Genomic DNA, 21,766 nt, shown 5'->3' on the forward strand with positions numbered 1-21,766 from the left:
AGCGGTTTGGGGATTTTTTTATTACCATAAAAGGTCATGCTGAGCTGAGCTAGGGTTTCCTGTGGGAGGGGCCTGTGATTTCTGCCTCTGTCTCATTCTCACTTGTTCACAATTTATACACACAAAGTCTTCTTATCTGCAGCTGAATGCCTGCATTTCCCACAGAACAGATCATTCTGCATTTAAAAGAAGCATACAAATACATCAACAGTTGAGAGGGAACTTAAAATAAATGTCTGTGTCTGTGTTAAGTTTATGTCCATGTTAGTTTTGGAGAAGCTACTTTACAACTGTAGCTTACTTGACAAACTTGTGAAAAAGTTTTCTGCAGAATATTCATATTTAGTGACATAAAACTTATTAAAGGTCAACGTGGAATGCCATCTTGGCGTTAGTGATGTCCAATCATCGCTATGTCTATTAGCGGACAAATATTAGCCTACTAGCAGTGAAATACCTTTGTGCGTAGTTTTTTTTTTCATGCTACGATAATTGTTAAAAAAACACTAGCTCGTTTAAGGAAAAGTTATATTATCTTGAAAACAGCTGGACTTCTGTCACGCAATTGACATCCAATCCAGTTACTTTGATCATCCAAAGAAAATAGACACTCGTTACGTTTTTCATTGTGTTTAGTGCGGTCTGCTCTCTTCTGACATGTCAACATGTTTTAGAAAAGATAGCATATAGCAGATATTTATCTCATATGTACAGTACACTCCAACACATTAAGGTTAGTTTAAAGGAATGTTAATATCTATTGATAGCACTTGTGGCATGTTAATTACTACGGACAAAAAACTGACCACGTATTAGCACAGAATACAAGATTTTTACTTAATTTTTACCTACTTATCAATAAATTTAGTTGATGTTAAATAATAGTCCTGTCACAAAACAATGATTGAGACTTTACACATTCGTTCTTTTTACACTTTCCTTACAAATGTGACACTTTCTAAGAAGTTTACAGCTCAATAGAAGTTTTGAAGTTTACAGCGCAATATTTTTAAACTTTTTTATGTAAGTTTATACTTTATTATAGAACCCAACAGCTCCATTTTTGTCAGTAAATGAGCAGTCCTACCATAATATTAAATTTTTTACACACAATTTGACATTTTATAAAATAACTTTTGAACTTTACATAGTGAAAAATTGCCAAATTGTTTTGTTTTGATGGAGTAGCAATATTTTATGTGGTAATCGACCTTGACCTTAACTTGTATTGAACTTAGAATCTTGTGTATTGAACATTGATCTAAACAATTTCTAGATTTCTACCTGGATTGAATGAATTCCTAAAACATGTTTTTGTCCATTGGCGATTTGACAAAGTACACTTTGTGCTGTACTCATCCGTTAAACTTCTTCCACAACATGACACACATTCATACTTCCCTTTATCCTTAAAGCTCAGCGGGAGAGGCATGAGTAAGTAACGTTGAACGAATGCCAAATGACGTTGCGTCTTTTCCTTACAACAGTGCTTAAAGGAGGCCAACAAAGGCAGGGCACACTGGAGTGGGTTTACAGGTGCCAAACATCTGTGTACTGCTATGACGTCATATGTAACGATGACATGCAGAAAGCCGTCTGTCTGGAGCACAGGTGTTTTTGACCACTCTTCTCAGCGTGTTCATCCAGGTGTTATGGAGAGTGAATCATCTGTTTGACAGACGAGTATGTCTAAGGTACATGCCGAACATGTCTCGTAGCTTCAGCACCTTGATGCTAAAGTTGTAGTTTGTGGCATGGTGGGAATTCAAGCATTTGTTTAGTTAATACTAAACAATAAAGAACTTTCTGAGCGAAAATAAAACTGAAGACCCAGTTTAGACCCAGAAGCTAAACTACACTGTTTGTTATAATTCACAAAACGTCTACTGGAATGGCTAGTGTCCAATAGCAGTTAAGAGAGCCAGTGGGGAAAAAAAGTGTTACATTCTGCACTTCTGCTCTAGTTTTTGTGCCAAAACAGTTAAACCCAACGGTTTGACCATTTAGCGCTTTGGGTCTCAAAAACTCTAAATCAAGTGTTTGCGTTTGCTTTATATCAGACTTGACTGAACAAGACATGAAATAAATCGAAAGCCACTTTATTTCCTTTCGATATAAATGTGATTAACCCTTGTCTGGGGTTTTAAATGTTTAACATTTAAAACTGGGGTTTTAAATGTGTTCTTAGTGGCTTTTTTGGACATTGCTGTGGTGGTTGACTACGCTTTTTTTTTCTACATTTCAAAATGGTCCACTTACAAGTTTTTTTAATATTCTTGTCATTAAATAATTTTTACTGTGTACCTACAGGTTTATTGGCCAGATTAAAATGGTAAGCTTATTATATGGCTTATTTTATGGCTACTTTATAATTTTAGCTTAAAGTTTGTGATAAGTAAAAAAAAGTCCATTACAATGCGCAAAAAAATCAGTAACAAGACAAACACCGCCAATAATGAGATGCAATATGGCACCAATTGCATATGAAATAAGAATAAATGGCGATTTTATTTCATGTTGAGCAGTTTTAATCAATTCCATGAACTATATGGTAAAAATAACTGAATGCCCAGTTCCGTGATTGACCAATAATTAAGGAGTATTTCAGAGAGCTGCATAATAAGAAAAATAATACCAGCTTCCACAGCAGACCGTACACGACTGCTAAGGGTTAGGGTTTTTGAAAAGTACATAACCATACATTTTAGGGTATTTGAATGAGTTCTTTAGACAAATTTTTTGATGATTGTCATGTACACTTCAAAATGAGGTTGTTTTTTGCAGCAGTTCTACTGAATAAACATTTCTGGTTTCACTAAAGAACCTTTCAGTGAACAGATCTTAAAAGAACCATTCTTCTTCTTAATGAGAAGAACATGTTTTTTTACAACCCAAAGAACCCTTTTCTATAATAAAGAACCTTTTGTAGTATGGAAAGGTTCCATGAATGTTAAAGATTCTTCATGGAATCTTCAACGCCAATAAAGAACATTTATTTTTAAGAATGTAACAAGAACATGAAGCTCATTTACGTTGTTAAATCTGGATCCAGGTCCTATCTGCTCACTTCTCCATCCCTTGGTCCTTTTTTAAAAACAATATGCACCACTCCAAATAAGGAGAAGTTCTTCTGACTGTGTTTGGTCCAGGCCATTCCTTCTCACAAGTGGTTAGATAGGGAGACGGGTGGGGGAGAGGGGTGTTTTAGACTTTGGTTGGGTTATGTAAAGCGATCCAGCATTGCTGGCAGCTCTTGGTTGCAGGCAGCATCAGCTGCATTCTTCTCGTCTCCTAAATCTCCTCGCATCCATTAGTCTGACCACACTTTCGGCTGAAGGACCAAGAACTGCACTTCATTCGTAGCTCCCTCGAATTTCATATTTAACCCAGACACTAGATCAACCTGCAAGCATGGAGGCCATCAAGAAGAAGATGCAGATGCTCAAACTGGACAAGGAAAACGCCATCGACCGGGCAGAGCAGGCCGAGACAGAACAGAAAGCTGCTGAGGACAAATGCAAGCAGGTAAGAACTCAGGATTTCAGGTAGATCCAGAAGAAAGTGATGTGAAAAATGTATGAATGCTCAAAGTCCCAACAAAAGTGTTGGCAATAGCGTCTGTAAAGGCTGGACTGTATGATTGTAATCAAGGAGAAGTGAGCCAAGACCTCATACTTGAAAACCAAGTATGCATTTGAGCTGCAATTCTGGGTCTTTCACAACAGTGGCTACTTATTTTGTACAATTACATAGGAATGCTAAAAAAATCTGCACCTAACAATTTCAATTATAGTAAGGCATTTATTAATCTTGGTTAATGTCTTTTTTCTTCATATATTAAAAATTGTTTAATGTTAAAAGATGCATAGGTTAATTTTACTCTAATAATAATAATAAAAAAATACATGGATAAATAGGCTAATGATTTAACATTAATAATGAATAATGAAATATTTGGAAATAATTGTGAATTGGGTTATTGTTATAGTGTATATTTAATAAAACTATATGTGTTTAGTCCTCTAGAAAGTCACTGTAGAAATTTTGCCCAATCTGTCCAATACAAAGAGAAGGCATTAGAATGTAATATGGGTTATAAGGTCATATAATAATAATTCATTAGTAAAATTATTTAATTATAATTTATTAGTAAAATTATTTAATTATAATTTATTAGTAAAATTATTTAATTATAATTAATTGTTACAATTATTATACATAATTATAATAATATCAGTCATAAAATATTATAAATTCATAAAATCATAGTCATAAAATGCAAAAAAAATTAAATGAAATATTTAGGCGAAATATAACCACTTTTTATACATTACGTATAGAATTATGTATATGTATAGCATGTACATTTAAAAATAATATTATGCACCAGAAAAATAGTTAAAATCTATCAACACTCATTACTATACGCATTCCAGATTTTAGTTTGGAAAGCTGGGATAAATTCCTTTGAGTTATGTCATGTGTGCAGTGCTCTGACACATTTACTCACTCTTCCACATTCAGCTGGAGGATGAGCTGGTCGGCCTGCAGAAGAAGCTCAAACAGACTGAAGATGAACTGGACAAGTACTCAGAGGCCCTGAAAGACGCCCAAGAGAAACTGGAACTGTCTGAAAAAAAAGCTGCTGACGTAAGTGACGCATTCTTTAGACTAGGGTTCAATAAAAACAGAATCAGACATGATACCTCTATGATAAACAACTTAAGTCATTCAGGCTTTGTTATGATGCTTTTACTTCCTGTCACTGCGGCTCTGATCCCAGCTGGTCCCTTTCAGGGTCACGGCACCATTTCCAAGCGTTTCAAATGGGGATTTATAGGGCAATAAAAAGCTTTACCTCAATAAAACATGTCAAGACATGAATCTTTTAAAATACCTTTTTCCTCAGGTTTACTTTTGTAATGCCTTGAAACTGACAATTCCCTCCCTAAAAAGGTCATTTTCAGGTTTAAACACACAAATTAAGTACTTTTACAGGAATGGTTTACACAAAAATGAATATTTGCTGAAAATGCACTCACCCTCAGGACGTCCAGGATCCAGATGATTTTATTTTTTCATCCGTACACATTTACAGAAATTTAGCACTTCATCACCAATGGATCATTTGCAGTGAATGGGTGCCATCAGAATAAGAGTCTAAACATGACAGTAATCCAGAAGTAGTCCACATGACTATTATTAGTTAACATATTGTGAAGTGTGTTTGTAAAAATCTAATCCATTAATCATTAAGGTGTTTAAACTTTAAACTATTGCTTCTGGCCAAAATATGAGTCCATATTCCATAAAATTGCTTCTTCCAGTGAAAAGTCCATCCCCTGTTGTCTGCTCAAATCAAAGTCCACCAACATATTTCTAATTGTAAACCGTGCTTGATTTGTGCATATTTCTCTCCTGATACAGAAATGACAACTGTTTTTTTTCACTGGAAAAAAGCAATTATTATAGATAGAGGTCTCATATTTTAGCTGGAACCAATGGATTGAAATTAAAACCGCATCAATGATGGATTTGTTTCTTACAAGCATGTAACTTTGCACTTCACAAGACATTAATTGATGGACTGGAGCGGTGTGGATTACTGTGTTGTTTTTATCAGCTGTTTGGACTCTCATTCTGACGGCACCCATTCACTACAGAGGATCCATTGATGAGCAAGTGATATAATGTAGAATTTCTCAAAATCCGTTCCGCAGAAGAGTCAAACTCATCTACTACTTGCATGCGGGTGAGTTCATTTTCAGCAAATTTTCATTTTTGGGTGAACTATTCCTTGAAGCTAAAATGAAGCACAAAGGGTTTCACCTGTAGAAACGGGTTTGGCTTTAGGACGAGGGAGAAAATTGCCGTAATTACACATGGGTCTGAAGTGGTCCATCCTGTCCTCTGCTCTGATAAGCTCGGGTTACTCCTCACAACGTGACCTCAAAGGAAATGACTGCATAGTTCGAGAAGGAAGCCGAGGAGGGGCAAACCGCTTGTTTGTGATTCCTTAATGATTCCATGATGGAGGTAAATCCCTTTAAGGAGAGATGTTATCATTGACCACAAAACACTTTTACGAGACAAACCGTAACATCAAACTTTATCCAATAAGAGGACAAATGTATTTTTGAGCAAGATTCATTTCCTGTAGAACGTTCTAGTTTTCTGTAGGCAGACCGTGAGGCCTAAAACTGGGAATACAAGCACATTTTGAGTTCCTTGGAGCGTTGCCCTGAAAATGTGCTCCAGACAAGCCTACCACATGTCATGCATTAGAGGAAACTGTAAACTAATTATACATCTGCATTCGCAATGCCACAGAAGTAAGATACTCTGGATTTCTGAGGTCTGTTTCTGATAAGTCAGTGAACAGCAGGGGAGACTGGGACTTGGGTTGCCATGTAGCAGGCCAGGAATCCCAAGAATGCAGCGAAAGCAAACACAGAGGGCCACACTCCTGTGACTAATGAAATCAATGCTGGCTCGTCTTTAGAACAAAAGCACACTTCTGAGAAAAGTGTGTCACACTTGAAATGGTGTTTAAGGTCAAAACTGAGGGGGTTGTAATTGAAATCTTGCGTTTAATTGCTGTGTTGAAGTGGTAAGTGGTGGCAAAGTCACAACCTGTAGTGCATTTCGCCTTTTGACTACTTTGAATTTTCATTTGGTAACAAAAATAATGAATATTTTCAATGGCAACGAATCATTAATATGACTAAAAACATTTTTTTTTGCTTTAAAATAAATGTATATAACCTACTGTAACATTTGTCAGGTATGTGAAAATCTAAAACTCATAGTCTTATCCAAAAATATTATTTAATGTGATCGAATCAATCAACCGGAAAACATTTAATGGACAGATTGGGTAGCAATGGCAGTGTTTCTCAAATAAGGGGCCTCAGAAAACTAACAAGAGGGATGCAAGATGATATCAGGCTATTCATAATATGATTTTTTAATGTGACCCTTTTTGAGACGTCTAGAATTAAGAAATTATTTGTGTTCAATTGTATTTCGAATGTTACATTTCTGTTAAAAATGATTTTACAGTGTAGAATAAAGTAATTATATATTTGAAAAAGAAGAGAAAAAATTAGAACGAGCATAAACTAAAAGACTACTTCTTTCTATGGATCGGAGTTGTCAAAGTTTATGTAAAAACGTAATTAAAAGGAAACGAGACTGAATTGTGACTCAATGGGAGCCCCGCCCGCCGTGACGTCACAGGGACCTCACTTTTTCACTACATTGAAACTTTCCTGCAGAAGTTCTGCCTCTTTACATTCTCTCACATTCCAATGACTCCATGAGACAGAAATAACCTCCTGCGAAGAGCGGTTTTTGTTCATTGAAGCGTTTTGTATTGATCCGGACTGGGAAGAACTTGGGATTGCCTATTTCATATCATTTTTTCACTTCTATTTCTTTTCCTTTTTTTGCACTGGCCATCCAAGTACATTAGCATTCCGTTATTTTGTAACATCCCTATATTCGGTATTATATTTTTACGTATTTATTTTTTAATAGCCTTTTGAAAAGTTTCCCGTTGTTTTTTGCACATCGATTTATCTTTCCCTGAGCAAAGTCGCGATTTGTTTCGTTTTTCAGTCGCAAGTATAGTATAATAAAAGTATCTAAAATGACAGGTGTGACTTCTTTGGACTCAGTGAAGAGAAAGATCCAGACTTTGCAGCAGCAGGCGGATGACGCAGAAGATCGAGCTTTGGTTCTACAGCGCGAGCTGGACAATGAGCGCGAGCTCCGGGAGAAAGTGAGACACATCTTCTTACTTCTTCTTACTTCTTACATATCGTCTTTACAGTCTCCGGACTCTTCTACGCGTTCCCTCTGTGAGCACAGGCGTCTATAAAAAGCTCCTGGGCTCCTCTGAAGACTGTAATTGTATGTTTAGCTGAAAACGAGACCTGGATGCAGACGTGAGGTTGTGGAATGAAAGGCGTTGGTCCAAAGGGACAGTCCGACCCCCAAATCTGCCTTTGGGCAGTTGTTAGGCCTCACTGTTTTCTCATATAAGTTTATTGCACCGTTTTACTGTTATTTTAGTCTTACAAACCATTTTAAATTACAAAATTAACAATGTATTTGTTTTAACTAGCAATTGGTGCGTTTTTGCCTGTTTAGTACTTAAAGCATAATTCTTAAAGATTTCTATCTATCTATCTATCTATCTATCTATCTATCTATCTATCTATCTATCTATCTATCTATCTATCTATCTATCTATCTATCTATAGATCTATCTATCTCGGTCTATGAGTTATTTCTACCCTGTCTAACTTTTTTTTGGTCTGAGGGACCTAATGTATTCAGTCATACAACCATCCATTCAACAGAAAAGAAAAACAAAGAGAAATTGAAGTTATTGCAGTCAAAGGATCGATTTGTATTGTATTTGTATTCTGTTGGTTTAATCAAAATGCAACGTTCATTTAGACCTAATTAATAATATTTCTTTTGAATAAAGCCGCTTAATTTAGATGAAGAATAGTAAATGTAAATGCTGGTCAAGGAAGCCCTCTCCCCCACGGTCCTTGGTGGATTTAGATGCTTCATTTTCTGACTCATCCTTTGTGGAGCACTTAATGTTCAAACTGCCTTAAGGAAACATGGCCAGAACCCTACAGTCTGTCTGTTCTCATTTAACTGGAATGGATCTTTAGGAAATGTGAATGTTCTCCTGCTTGGGTTTAGACAGTGAAGATCTTTGTTAGATCTTTCGTAGAACTCAAGAATTAGATTTGGCTCTACTCAAGAAAGACCCAAAGGATGTCCCATCCAGAGCTTCCAAAGGAACTGAGTCAGGATGTTGTCTCTTGCTCCACACTGGAGTTTCCTGTGGACCCTCTTCGTATTCAGATGACCATGCAGATATGCAGGAAGCTGGCACTGCTTGAGAAAAGTCCAGTTCTTCAGGTGTTTGTAGATCAATAGTGTCTTTTGTCTAAGACCTGTTAATGGAGATCTTAAGAAATGTTAGGAAGGTTTTTGGTCCCATCCTTCTACCTCAACTTCCTTCCGTCTCTTTTGTGGTGTCGAGTCATATGCTTATAATACAAGTTTTGCTGGCTTTGCATTCATAAGTGGGAGTTTTCCCACCCTTAGAGTGACAGAATGCTGCTGGATTTGGTCATGACGTGACCAGTGACCTCTCCATGATGGTCCTAATCTATGTAGGCCATAATTCACAGCGGGGTTAAAAGTCAAGAACATGACTAGAAACATATGGCGAAGCCTGCACAAAAACCATTAGGCTTGTCAAATTTGCATTGACAGGTTCCCATGGTGTCATAAATGATAAAGACCTCTTTTGCATATCTTTTCAAAGTTTAGTCACACAAGTGGTCACTTACTTTACAATACTCCAATAAACTTCTGCTTTTCCTTGCGTTTGGTGAGAAATGACAAATCATTTTGCATCTGCAACTCTTTCTTTGGCTCTTTTAGGTCTCTAGAATATGAACTTGAAAACGAGCCTTCGTTTCCTTCACTTCCTTACTTAATTGCCACTGTTCGTTTTCATCCGATAGGCCTTATTTTCATAATATCAGCCCATAGAAAGGTCATTACACTGATAGGGTTCGTCTCAGTGTTTGCTGAGTGTCACATACAATAGTACTGTGCTCAGGAAGTCGACAGCAGTCCGAGGTGATTCCCCCTCATTTCAAACCCTAAACGTATAATTGGATACGGACGTCACAGGGGCTCTAACAAGATCTGAGTGCACTGTGGTTTAAATGGGCCTGGGAATCCAAAGATCTGGGAATGTTGACGTCTCATATCACACATATGGGTGTTTGGGTTTGTTTGGTACATGATAAAACATTCAAGGCTGCGTCTAGACGCTTTTCGATAAAATATGGCTGTTTTTGTTTTTGGTATTCTTTAGCCTTTAAATCTTTTTTTGGCACTTTACCACTAGCATTCTCCAGAGCTTCTTTTACCATATATGGCTTTCATCTAAAGCAACGCGGGGAACGCGGTGACTAAGGAAAGGGCACGGCTCATGAGGGAGTATCCTGACCCTGAACTGAATGAGCATTTTGGGAGGGGAAAGGATGTGGAGTGTGTCCATTTCCTGTGCATTTTTCTCCTCCCCTCTCTGGTTCTCTTTTATTTCGAAAGGGGGTCAACTTCCTACTCCATTGATGTGTTGGTGAAATATGTGTGAATAAATGTTCATTTGACCTCCTTCTTTAATATTGTTGATATTGAAGAGCATATTTAAATGGGACTTTGTGAAATACGATACATTTTGAGATAAATTGCAAAATACAAGCTCCCACATTGAAAAATAGTCACAGTTTTGAGAAAAAAGTTGCAATGAATTATCTTGAAATAAAACATATCTCGCAATTCTAAATGTATTTCTCGTAATTGCGAGATATAAAGTTGCATTGCGAAATAAAGTCCAGATTATGAGGAAAAGTCGCAATTTGCGTGAAATATTTTATACCTTGAAATACAACTTATATCTGACTTTATTCCTCTTAATCGCGAAATATAAAATTACATTTGTAGAGTCACATTGATAGTTGGTTTGAAAGTTATTGTCACAATGCGAGATATTAAGTTGTATTGTGATATACAAAATGAAAAAACAATTATGAGAAGAAAGTTATATTTGTTGACATAAAGTCACATTACCCACATTTTCGAACAAGTTATAAAGTTACATTTGAATAGTCTTAAGTCACATTGTGTGATAAAATCTTTTATTGCGAAATGTAAGTCACAATTTTAAGAAAAAACTCGGGATTACAAGAAAAGAAGTTGAAATTATGAGAAAACATTCACAATATTGAGGTTTGGCCCTATTCTGGGAGTCATCACATTCTTTTTTGTGTTTTATTAAAGTTTTTTTATGCTATCCAGTAGCAAACTAGCTATAAAAAAACTTGAAAATAAAGTGGTATGTCAGCCTTGATCCGTTCACTACCGTTCATGCTTCAAATATTTTACTGGACCTTAAAGAAAGCAACAGGAGTCCGTAGAAGCAGCTCTGACTCAAAACAAAGATGCTATCAGAAAATGGACGATTTACTCCTCTTAACTTTTCCCCTATGCCCTGTTTTTCTGTCTTCTCTTAAAGTTTAAACCCAGATGCGGTTTCCTGGCTGCGAGATTTTCCCACCGTTCTGAGAGCATTGCTCGCTCGCTCAGTTGAGTGTCTGTGAGAGAGCCATGGTGATATTTGTCATAATTATAGTTGCAATTATCAGTCCAATAACTTGCCAGTTTGGCTGTGAGGTCTCTTAAAAGCCGAGAAATGTCACAGAGGCACCATTGTGCTCATTCTGAGGCCAATCTTTGTTTGAATCACAACGGGTGGTGGTGGTGGTCGTAAAGGGTGTAAAAATGTTTTTTCTGTCGCAGTTGATTGTGCATTGTGCAAAAACAAAACACAAAAAAATGACGGAAATGACATGCCATCATCTTGAGGATGCCCACAGACATGAAAAATATTAGAACATTGTTTTAAAAAGCCACATGTTTATTTGCATATAATTACATAGAAGTAACCTTTGACCTTTTTTGTCGTCAGGCTGAGGGTGATGTGGCGGGTCTGAACCGCAGGATTCAGCTGGTGGAGGAGGAACTGGATCGGGCTCAGGAGAGGCTGGCAACTGCACTGCAGAAACTGGAAGAGGCGGAGAAAGCAGCAGACGAGAGCGAGAGGTCAATGGAAAGCTTGCATTTTTAAAGAATGGCGGAAAGGAATTAATTGCTGTGTTGCTTCGGGTACAAACTACATGGCTCTGGTGGACCAGAACATCTTTGTCTCATCAATCCACAAGCAAATGTATAAGATGATAGCACAATGTGACAGAATTAAATATAATGAAAAGAGTCAAGTTATTTACTTTTAACCATGTTTGAGAGGTTATTGTTCGGTAACACTTTTAAAAGCGAACACTTATTCACTATTAACTATGACTTTTCCCTCTGTAAATTTCTAATTTGCTGATTATTAATAGTTAGTAAGGTAGTTGTTGAATTTAGTAATTGGGTAGGATTAGGAATGTAGAATAAGGCATTAATATGTGTTTAATTACTACTAATAAATGGCTAGTAATATGCATGCTAATAAACAACTAGTTAAGATGGAAATTTTCCATGAGTTTTCAGAAATTAGATGGATTGAAATCACAAAGTTCCATGTATTGTTCAATCTGGTTCACAAATGGTTTTGAATGATTCATTAGCGAATTTATCTGAATAAGTGTCTTGCGTACAGTAATCACAAACAAGCAGAGAGTTCATGGAAATTCATTGGTTGCTTCCTGTTTCCAGATTCCATGACCGTGGCATTGCTGTTTACTATGAAATAACACTCACATCTCCTATTGAAGATCTAATCACTAACTTGCTTGTTTCACCTCCAGAGGCATGAAGGTCATCGAGAACCGTGCCATGAAGGACGAGGAGAAGATGGAGATCCAGGAGATGCAGCTGAAGGAGGCCAAACACATCGCCGAGGAGGCCGACCGCAAATACGAGGAGGTGAGTTACAAGCGTCTTTAAGGAACAACGCTTCCAGATGTGTGAAAGCTTGAAGCCCTTTATCTGAACGTCATCTTGTCCACAGGTGGCCCGTAAACTGGTGATCCTCGAGGGGGAGCTGGAGCGAGCCGAGGAGAGAGCTGAAGTCGCCGAATGGTATCATCTGCCTATTCTCACACTTCTGTTCTCACACTCTAAGATCTGAATGTTTGTTTCTTGTCCAGTTAAAACATTGTTTTCCTCTCAAACACCTCCAGCAAAACTAGTGATTTAGAGGAGGAATTAAAAAACGTTACCAACAACTTTAAATCCCTAGAGGCTCAGGCAGAGAAAGTAAGTCAACATCTCTCTTTTATCTGTTAATGTTCACCAAGTCACAATTTCAGACCTCTATAATAATCAGCGCTCGACTTCAGAGCTCGATAATTGCTTTGAAACTAAAAGACAGTAATTTACGGTTAAAGTTCTCACAACATAATAGCTCTGAAAGCGAAGCAAAGTTTATGCAGATTTGCCGTATCTGTCTTTGTTTTCAGTACTCGGAAAAAGAAGACAAGTATGAAGAGGAAATTAAAGTTCTTAGTGACAAGCTGAAGGAGGTAAAGAAGGCAATAAATGAGACAAGGGTCAAAGATAAGCTGCCCTTTCTCATCCCAACTGTTTTTTTTTTTTTACTTCCGTATTGTGTTTTTCAGGCCGAGACCCGTGCAGAGTTTGCTGAGAGGACAGTGACCAAACTGGAAAAATCCATCGATGACCTGGAAGGTACGAAGATAGTAATATTTGTGTTAAATATTTGAGTTACGCAAGTTTACTGTGGAGCCAAACGTTGAATCTTGGGAAGACTCTGTAAATGAACATAGAGATTCTGTTGGATTAACTACATGTTCTAGAAGTGCAAGTATCTGTTTCCAAAACACTGTACTGTAGCTTTTCCCATAATTAGCAATGACTGCTATTTTAGCTGTGTAGCATGACAACATGCTGACTCATTCTAGTGCATCGGTTCCTTTGGGTTGATTTGTCGTTAAGAATGACTTTATTCAAATAGTTCATTTCAAAAATTCACAGTAGCTGTTTTCAAAGCATTGTTACTTTTCCAGGAAAAAGATATTTTCTCTAGTAAATCAAGATTAGCACAACAAAAACCATAGGCGGAGGTGATTCATTTTAGTTTGACTGTTTTGGCAGTTTAAAAGCAATTAACTGATTCATAAACCAGATTTGATTGGTCTGGGTGGTCCGTTTTAGTGAATCACTTCATTCAGAAAATGTGAACTAGTTCTAAAACTAGATTTGATTTATTTGGGGGGTTCATTTTTGTGAATCACTTCATTCTGAACTGAAGGAATGAACTGGTTCAAAATCTAGATTCAATTGGTTTGGGTGGTTTATTTTAACAAATTTGTTCAGATGGATAGAACAAAAGAGAAATATTTTACTCCTGTATACATTTAAAGAAACACTCCACTTTTTTAAAAAATAGGCTCATTTTCCAACTCCCCTAGAGCTAAACAGTTGTGTTTTACCGTTTTTGAATTCATTCAGCCGATCTCTGGGTCTGGCGGTAGCACTTTTAGCTTAGCTTAGCATAGATAACTGAATCTGAATCTGACCGTTAGCATCTTGAAAAATGACCAAAAAGTTTAGATATTTTCCCTTCTGTAGTTACATCGTGTACTAAGACCGACGGAAAATTAAAAGCTGCTATTTTGTATGTTCAGGACTATTTTCAGGCGCTGTGTAATATCACTGCATGGTACAGCAGCAAAGTTTGTTGATTATTATGCCGGAATGAGAGTATAGCTCCTGGCCATATCAGCCTGGAAAAATATCTAAACTCTTCATCATTTTTGAGCGAGATGCTAACGGTCTAATCAGATTCAGTGATCTATGCTAAGCTAAGCTAAAAGTGCTACCGCCAGAGCCAGAGTTCGGCTGAAAGGATTCGGAGATGAATGGATTAAAAAACTGTAAAACTCATCTGTTTAGGGGAGTTGGAAAATGAGCATGTTTTAAGTAAATTAGCTATTTTTTCAAAAGTTATATCAAAAGGGTCACTTTTGACTATAGTTTGACTTGGAAAACAACACTACATACTAAACTGTTCTAATGAAAACTTCAGTGAAGGTAATGAAGTGGCTAAATGAACTTTTCACCTTCAGAAATGACCAGTGGTGAAGCAGAACACGTTAAAGTCTTTCATGGATAGGGTTTTACAGATCACAGGCGGGGCATAGAGCGGCCATCAATTCTTTTTAACCACACGACACCATATTGGTTTAGAGAAATTCTGTCAGGGTTCCAGCAGGCTTATATTTCATCTGCTTGAAGCTTTCACTGGAAGATGATATATTAAGCTCAGTATATGGAATCAGTTTAAACAAGCCTGGTATTACTTCTGTCCCAAGAGAAATGAAGTATGTCTGTTTCCTACAGCGCAAGGCAACTCTTTAAGAGACCAAACTCTGCATTTGCTTATTAATAAAAGTATATGAATAGTAAAAGTACCCATACCTTCTTAGGGCCAGATGAAATTTTAAACAGTCATTGATTGTTGGTTTGCACATGATTTTCTTACATTGTTCTTGGTAAACCATGATCTTTCATAGCATGTTTAGTCTTCAAACATCCGTTAACTTCTTGTCTCTCTCTTTTCATTTGGTTTTTGTCCATTGCTGCTTCTGATCCTTCACTTTCCTGCTTTTCCTGCCGATCTTCAGATGAACTCTATTCTCAGAAGCTGAAGTATAAGGCCATCTCCGAGGAGCTGGACCATGCTCTCAATGACATGACCTCCCTCTAGACCCATCTCTGTCCCGCTCTGCTGCACCTCCTGCTATCTCAGATTTCTAGACACTTTCTTCATGTTCGCTTCATTTTCTTCAATGTGTCTTCGCTAGTCTCAATAAAACATTCCTTTTCTTTCATTTCAGACTCTCAATCTTCTGTTTTCATTGTTAATGAATTGTTATGAAGATTAGGAGGGGTCCTTGTGGTGAAGAAAAACCTGGAAATTTGAGGACAATTTTAGGCCTAGATGAAATATTGTACATGCTTATAAGATGTAGTGATGTCCGATTTGTGATCACAATCACAAATGACTAAAAAGAAAGGTTGATGAAATTCTATGGTTATGGTAATGCATTTTTATCAAAAGTATGTGAACCTTTGAGAAATTTGGGACCTTTACACAAAAAAAAAAAAAAAAGACTCTGTTACTAAATGACCCAGACCATGGAGTTAGTTCTAAATTTATAAAAATATTAACTATATTACAAAGATTTTTTTTATTAAAAAGTTTCCTACACCTTACATGTAAAAATCTCATGACTACAAAGGTGAGGTTACATTTCAATTCTGACAGATTTCCCACTTACATCTCTAGTTTACTAATCTTCACAATAGAAAAGTACTTCTTTAGACGTAGTACACTTCATTGTAATTTAATACTATTACTTTTTAAGTCTTTAAGCCTATTTTAACGTGTCAAAAATTATAACAATATCGTCTGACTAATTACATTCATTTTTGCTTTTAGAAAAATTATCTTCTGCAAAGGAAGAAAACCTCGGAATGCACCAAGTGCTGGATCAGACACTTCAGGAGCTGAACAGCTTATAAAAGACACGACGATGAGAGAGAACGACGTCCATCGTGCAACATTCCACAAATACTCTCCTTCATTCCAACTCGCAAGCTATTCAGCCCCATTTTCTCACAGAATGGGCTAATAATTTAATTTTTGATCTGAGGTATTTCTTTTGCGCTTTTATCCAAGCTGGCTTGATATAGCTACTTCCAAAACATAGGCAAACAACCTGAGGTGCTACAACCGAGTTTTCCCACTAAAAGAACGGTATAAATAGTTTAATAAATGCCATACCGCATGGAAAGTGAATATGTTAATGTGCTGAGCTGAAATTCACTTGAAGTTGTGCTATTAATGTGTTTTATGGTCAAATGAAGACATTATGTGTTATTATTTCAGCCTTTCATATGTACATCATGCGCTCCATCTATTGGCCACATGATGCACTGCAGTACATCAATCCATTGATAATGCCATGTTATTTTTGACAAGAGAACTTTTGTGGAACCACCACAAAATGGGGACCAAACAAAGGCCAAAGAAACATTAGCTCTTCCCTAGTCATTTCTGTGAATGCGTTTTGTTGCCCCCTCCACCCCCCCCCCCCCCCGTCAAATTAGTATTTCAAAATATCGCATAAATAACATTTCTTTTCCACTTGTAATAAATTTTTATAAAAAGTCTACTTTGTGTTTGATTATTGTCCAGAACAGTCATGAAGAACAGGCTAAGCTTCGTATCTTACTTCCAAGTTGATTCTGCCTAATTTTATTTCTGTGAAAAACATTTGGTACACAGGGTAAATGAGTTTCAGTATAAGACAATCTGACACAAAACAAAGCATGAATAAATTATAATTGAATCGTCCAGACCTGCGAATTGTGTAAATATGTCTGAATCCAACAACGGCGAAGGCCTTGCTCATAAATTATTAATTATGTTATGTGACGTTCTCCGAGCAGGTCCTACCTGATTTGCTGAGAGCCAGTTGAGTGAGCGTAGGAAAACTAGCGGAAGCCTAGACTAATTAATATTAATTATTTTGCTCAATGACTGGCATTTGCCTTATGAATATTAATTAGGCTGTGTCACTGGACGATCCAGGAAAGTGAACAGGACGAAATTAATATTCATCATATCAAGCCATATACGCCAGTCCGCGAACAAATCAACTGCACTCGTCTGCAAACTGATTATATGTTTTCACCAGAAAGCGACTGATGACTACAAAGCTATAAATGATTATACCTTATAATCAGAAATGTGTCGTTGACCTTTCGTGTAAACCACACCCAGAACAACAGTTTTAACAGGTGAGGTCAGGTAGACTCCTGTCACTAAACCGTGCTACTCGACAGCAGGTGAGAAACATTACATTTTTTTGTATGTATTTTTGTTTATTTATAATAGGGACAGTCTTTTAAAAACACCTTGACGTCAACCACGTATTTAACATAGAATATAGACTGTATTGTTTTAATCACATTAAACGAGTTGGTTATAATCAAGTTTTTGTGTGTCATATAAAACTGCTGATTAATTTGACATTTTAAATATTTATAACTTCCTATATGTGATAGCCTACGTTCTGATATGATTTAATTGAACTTAACTTTTAATCATTATGCATGTATGTACATAAATATGAATGTAGTTATTTATTTATATACTTATTTATATTTTTTGACAATTTATTGTTTATTCCAATCACAGGACAGTTCACCTAAATATATATATATATAAAAGGAAATGATTTTAATTTAAATGTTGAAAACCTATTCATCATAGAAGTGGTGTATTTAACTCACAGTCTGAATGTATTGTATTTTAATGTATTTTAAAAAAATACTTTAATAATTCCAGACAAAATGGATGTCCCCAGCCTACATTCATGTTCTTAAAAGTGTGCATATTCCCGTCAAATTATTTGTGCCTTTAGGACAAACTGGATGTCATGGCTGTGCCTTTACCGAATGACAGCAGCAATGCAGCGTTCGACTGGTTCAATGAATTCCAGCGCAGCTGCATTTTGAAGAATGGGATTGTTCCAGAATGGTTCCATGGAATCATATCCAGAAAGTAATGGATCGAACTCTGTATTATAACAAAACTAAGCAGACAGACTCTGAAATATGTGCTTGAATGCTCAGACTACACAGTGACATCATAGAGCAGAAAATCAGGTTACTGATAACTGTCAATTAAACTATTTCTGTGTTATAGGGCTGCGGAGGACATGCTGATGTGCAAACCTCCCGGTTACTTCCTCATTCGTGTTGGTGAGAGCAGGGTGGGTTATACATTATCTTATCGGTGAGTCTGAGTCAATGTGGCCATTGTTGTCAGTCAATAAACTCCACTATAAGGAAGTATTGTACATGAATGAGACCACGAATCAATATAAACCTTTCTCCTAGAGCTGAAGATCGCTGCAGACACTTCATGATTGACGTCTTGCATGATAACCAGTATATTATAGTGGGAGAAAACACACCCTTCTCTTCCCTCCATGACTTGGTGGCCTTTCATCGCAGAAGCCCCATTCTCCCCTACAATGACTTGCTCACTGTGGCCTGCGAACAGGTATAGAGTGTCATTTGCATGCTAGCTTGTTGTTTCTAAATATTCCACAGACGCGGTGGTTATGGTTATCCATCAAGATGAACCAAAAAGACACTGATAGAAATCACCAAACTGGCTATCATGTTCCTTCTAGACGGCCTTAAAGGCATAGTTCACCCTAAAATGAAAATTCTGTCAGCATTTACTCACCCCGATGAGTTGCTTTCGTATGTTGAACATAAAAGAAGATATTTTGAAGATAGCTGGTAATCAAACACTTGGTGGTTGCCATTGAGTTCCATACAATTTTTTTTCCTACTGTGTAAGTCAATGGCAACCAGCAACTGTTTGATTACCAGCAATCTTCAAAATATCTTCTTTTATGTTCAACATACGAAAGCAACTCATACAAGTTTGGAATGACTTGAGGGTGAGTAAATGATGACACAATTAAAATGGGGTGAACTATTCCTTTAAGCTGTTATGACACATACATACATATGAAATTCTGTAATAAAACTGTATAAAAATATATATTATATAAATCTGAAAACATCACAGTGTCTTATAACAATTACGAAGATTTTGACGTCACAAACATTATATAAAGTTTTGAACATGTTTGCATTGTTAAATAGTATATGTATGTTGTTTACCCCATCAACAGCATGATAGGGGAAAGAGTCAATGTTTATTTTCACCATCAACATTATTCATAATCTTTGAATATGTGCCTTATTTTTGTGGTCTCATTTGTGTGCAGGGTGATAAAAATAACTACGCTGAGCTGTTGTTTCCTCAAAAGAAAGATAAAAACCCTGGACAGGTTGAATGGATGAAATGTTCAACTCCAACACATACTGCTCATTCAAAAATTTCTGAACGCAACCCAACTCCGCCGGCCCAAAACGAATCCTTTACGCAACCTACAAGTCTTTCTGCGAGACTGTATCCCAGCTTGGAGACAGAAATGAGCTCTATGAATCTACAGAGCACGGTAATACAGCTTCACCAGATTCTATAATAAAATTACAAATTATATATATATATATATATATATATATATATATATATATATATATATATATATATATATATATATATATGTGTGTATATATATATATATATATATATATATATATATATATATATATATATATGTATATATATATATGTATATATATATATATATATATATATATATATATATATATATATATATATATATATATGTATATATATATACATTTTTTTGTAGTTAAACGAATAGCTCTCCACTTAATGAAAATTTGCAAAAAAAAAATTTACTCGCCCTTGGGCCCTTTCAAGATGTAAATGAGTTTGTTTCTTCCTCATTTAGTGCTTTTTTTTTCACTTTCTCACCATTTCATCCTCTGCAGTGAATGGGTGCCGTCAGAATGAGAGTCTGAACAGCTGATAAAAAGATCACAAAAATCCACAAGTGATCTACACAGTCAGTTAGTATCTTGTGAATTGAAAAGCTGCATGTATGTAAAGAAACTCTCATTCTGAAGGCACCCATTCACTGCAGGGGATCCATTGGTGAGCAAATGATCTGTTCAGTCATGGAAAAATTCTTTGTGAACTATTCATTTAAAATTATTGTTTTTGTGATTCATTGTATTGTGAATTAAAAAACAGGTTGTTAAAAATCTAATAATGTGTTTTGGTATTTCAGAATCAGCACACAAAGCCCATTCCGAAGCCTAGGACAATATTCAAATCCAAAACACCAACTGACGACACGCCACCACAGTTGCCTCCCAGATCATGCTTGCCCAATCGCCCGCAAGCCACCGCAGATGCTGACAGATCCCAAGGGATGATGCCGATAAGCTCCGATAGACATCATATCCCACCCGACGCACCCGTCGAAGGCCGTTCCCAACAGAAAAACCATCAACCATTGAATCCGGTGGTCATGGGCCTGGCGCAAATCAAGAAAAAGCTTAAAAAGAGCCGCTCCAAGGAGAACATGTATGAGGAGATTGTTCAAGATCAAGAAAATGCAACTTTTTCTGCTTTGGAGAGTAGTAACATGAACCCTGAGCAACTGGAGGAAAATGACTATCAGGAAATACTTGAAAAATCCACAGTTGAAGGCCGTCGGGCATCTGATGGGATTCCCAACTCCGCAGATAGACAGTTACCTTTGGAGTACTTGAATCCACCTCCTTTTGCACCTGGTTACTAGATAAAAACATCACGTGTGGTTTTACCCAGAGCATTTGTTTTATTGTCACTGAATAATGTGAAATCTATCTCTTTGTTGTGATGTTCTGTTTTATTATGCTACATTTGAATTTCTGACTCCACACATGCTGAACAGAGGTTTGTAACCTGGAAAAACCTGCTGGACATGGTAATATATTAATATAATGAAAACAGAGCATGTTGTGCCTGTGGGCATGAATTTGAATATATTTCTGGATTATACTTCCTAAAATCTGGCACTTTACATATCAGGAAAAAAAAAACATTGTAAATATTAGCTTTTTATTGCAGATGGTCAATAAATGTACAGGTGATACAATAATTAACATGTTGTTTCTTCCATGTACCTTGGAATATCATGTAAATTCTGTGGTGCATGATTCTGTTCATCATTTTGCAGGTTGAAGCTGGTTTGTCATGGGATAACTGGTCTTCCAGGCTGGTCTTAGGTGGATTAGCTGGTAAAAAAGCGGCGAAAACCCCTTTGATACAATTAAATTAGATCTAAGACAAGTATTTGCTGTTTGTAGTCAAGTCGAGGTTTATTGTCATTCCGCTAAATGTGTGGACATACATTGCAACGGACACAGGACCACAATGCTACATACGTAAACATAAACATACAACATTGGACTTAAGAAACGTTTTTTTTAAACCTATACAAAGCTAACTTTCTGAAAGCAGTAATATAACTATTATCAATAATTGAATATACATACACAAGTATTGAGACAGACTATACAAATTTACACAATGACTGTACATGCAAAAGAGTTATTTAAGCGTATGAAGAAAATAGTACAATGTGATTTGTGGTGCATTCGCAAGTAAACGTTATGCTGA

The 21,766-nt window shown here is 36.5% G+C and overlaps 2 protein-coding genes across 5 annotated transcripts; both read left to right on the forward strand.

Moving 5' to 3' along the window:
- The first annotated feature begins 3,212 nt into the window (after positions 1-3,212).
- On the forward strand, positions 3,213-16,809 carry LOC113040154 (tropomyosin alpha-1 chain). Of its 4 annotated transcripts, none has more exons than XM_026198438.1 (9): positions 3,213-3,525; positions 4,525-4,650; positions 11,576-11,709; positions 12,417-12,534; positions 12,620-12,690; positions 12,792-12,867; positions 13,071-13,133; positions 13,230-13,299; positions 15,258-15,464. In XM_026198438.1, the coding sequence occupies exons 1-9, from the start codon at positions 3,412-3,414 to the stop codon at positions 15,338-15,340; spliced, it is 855 nt and encodes a 284-aa protein (XP_026054223.1). In that variant the 5' UTR covers positions 3,213-3,411; the 3' UTR covers positions 15,341-15,464. The 4 variants fall into 4 exon arrangements, with proteins under 4 accessions (XP_026054223.1, XP_026054221.1, XP_026054225.1 ...); XM_026198436.1 differs by lacking the exon at positions 15,258-15,464 and adding an exon at positions 16,076-16,809 and having other exon boundaries at positions 3,215-3,525; XM_026198440.1 differs by lacking the exons at positions 3,213-3,525; positions 4,525-4,650 and adding an exon at positions 7,286-7,783.
- Positions 16,810-16,949: 140 nt separating this feature from the next.
- LOC113040153 (hematopoietic SH2 domain-containing protein homolog) lies at positions 16,950-21,245 on the forward strand. Its single transcript, XM_026198435.1, has 6 exons — positions 16,950-17,487; positions 18,066-18,205; positions 18,350-18,439; positions 18,544-18,709; positions 19,452-19,685; positions 20,388-21,245. The coding sequence occupies exons 2-6, from the start codon at positions 18,081-18,083 to the stop codon at positions 20,901-20,903; spliced, it is 1,131 nt and encodes a 376-aa protein (XP_026054220.1). The 5' UTR covers positions 16,950-17,487; positions 18,066-18,080; the 3' UTR covers positions 20,904-21,245.
- Positions 21,246-21,766: the final 521 nt, after the last annotated feature.

The sequence above is a fragment of the Carassius auratus genome, chromosome 22, assembly GCF_003368295.1.
Source record: "Carassius auratus strain Wakin chromosome 22, ASM336829v1, whole genome shotgun sequence".
NCBI classification, from domain to species: domain Eukaryota; kingdom Metazoa; phylum Chordata; class Actinopteri; order Cypriniformes; family Cyprinidae; genus Carassius; species Carassius auratus.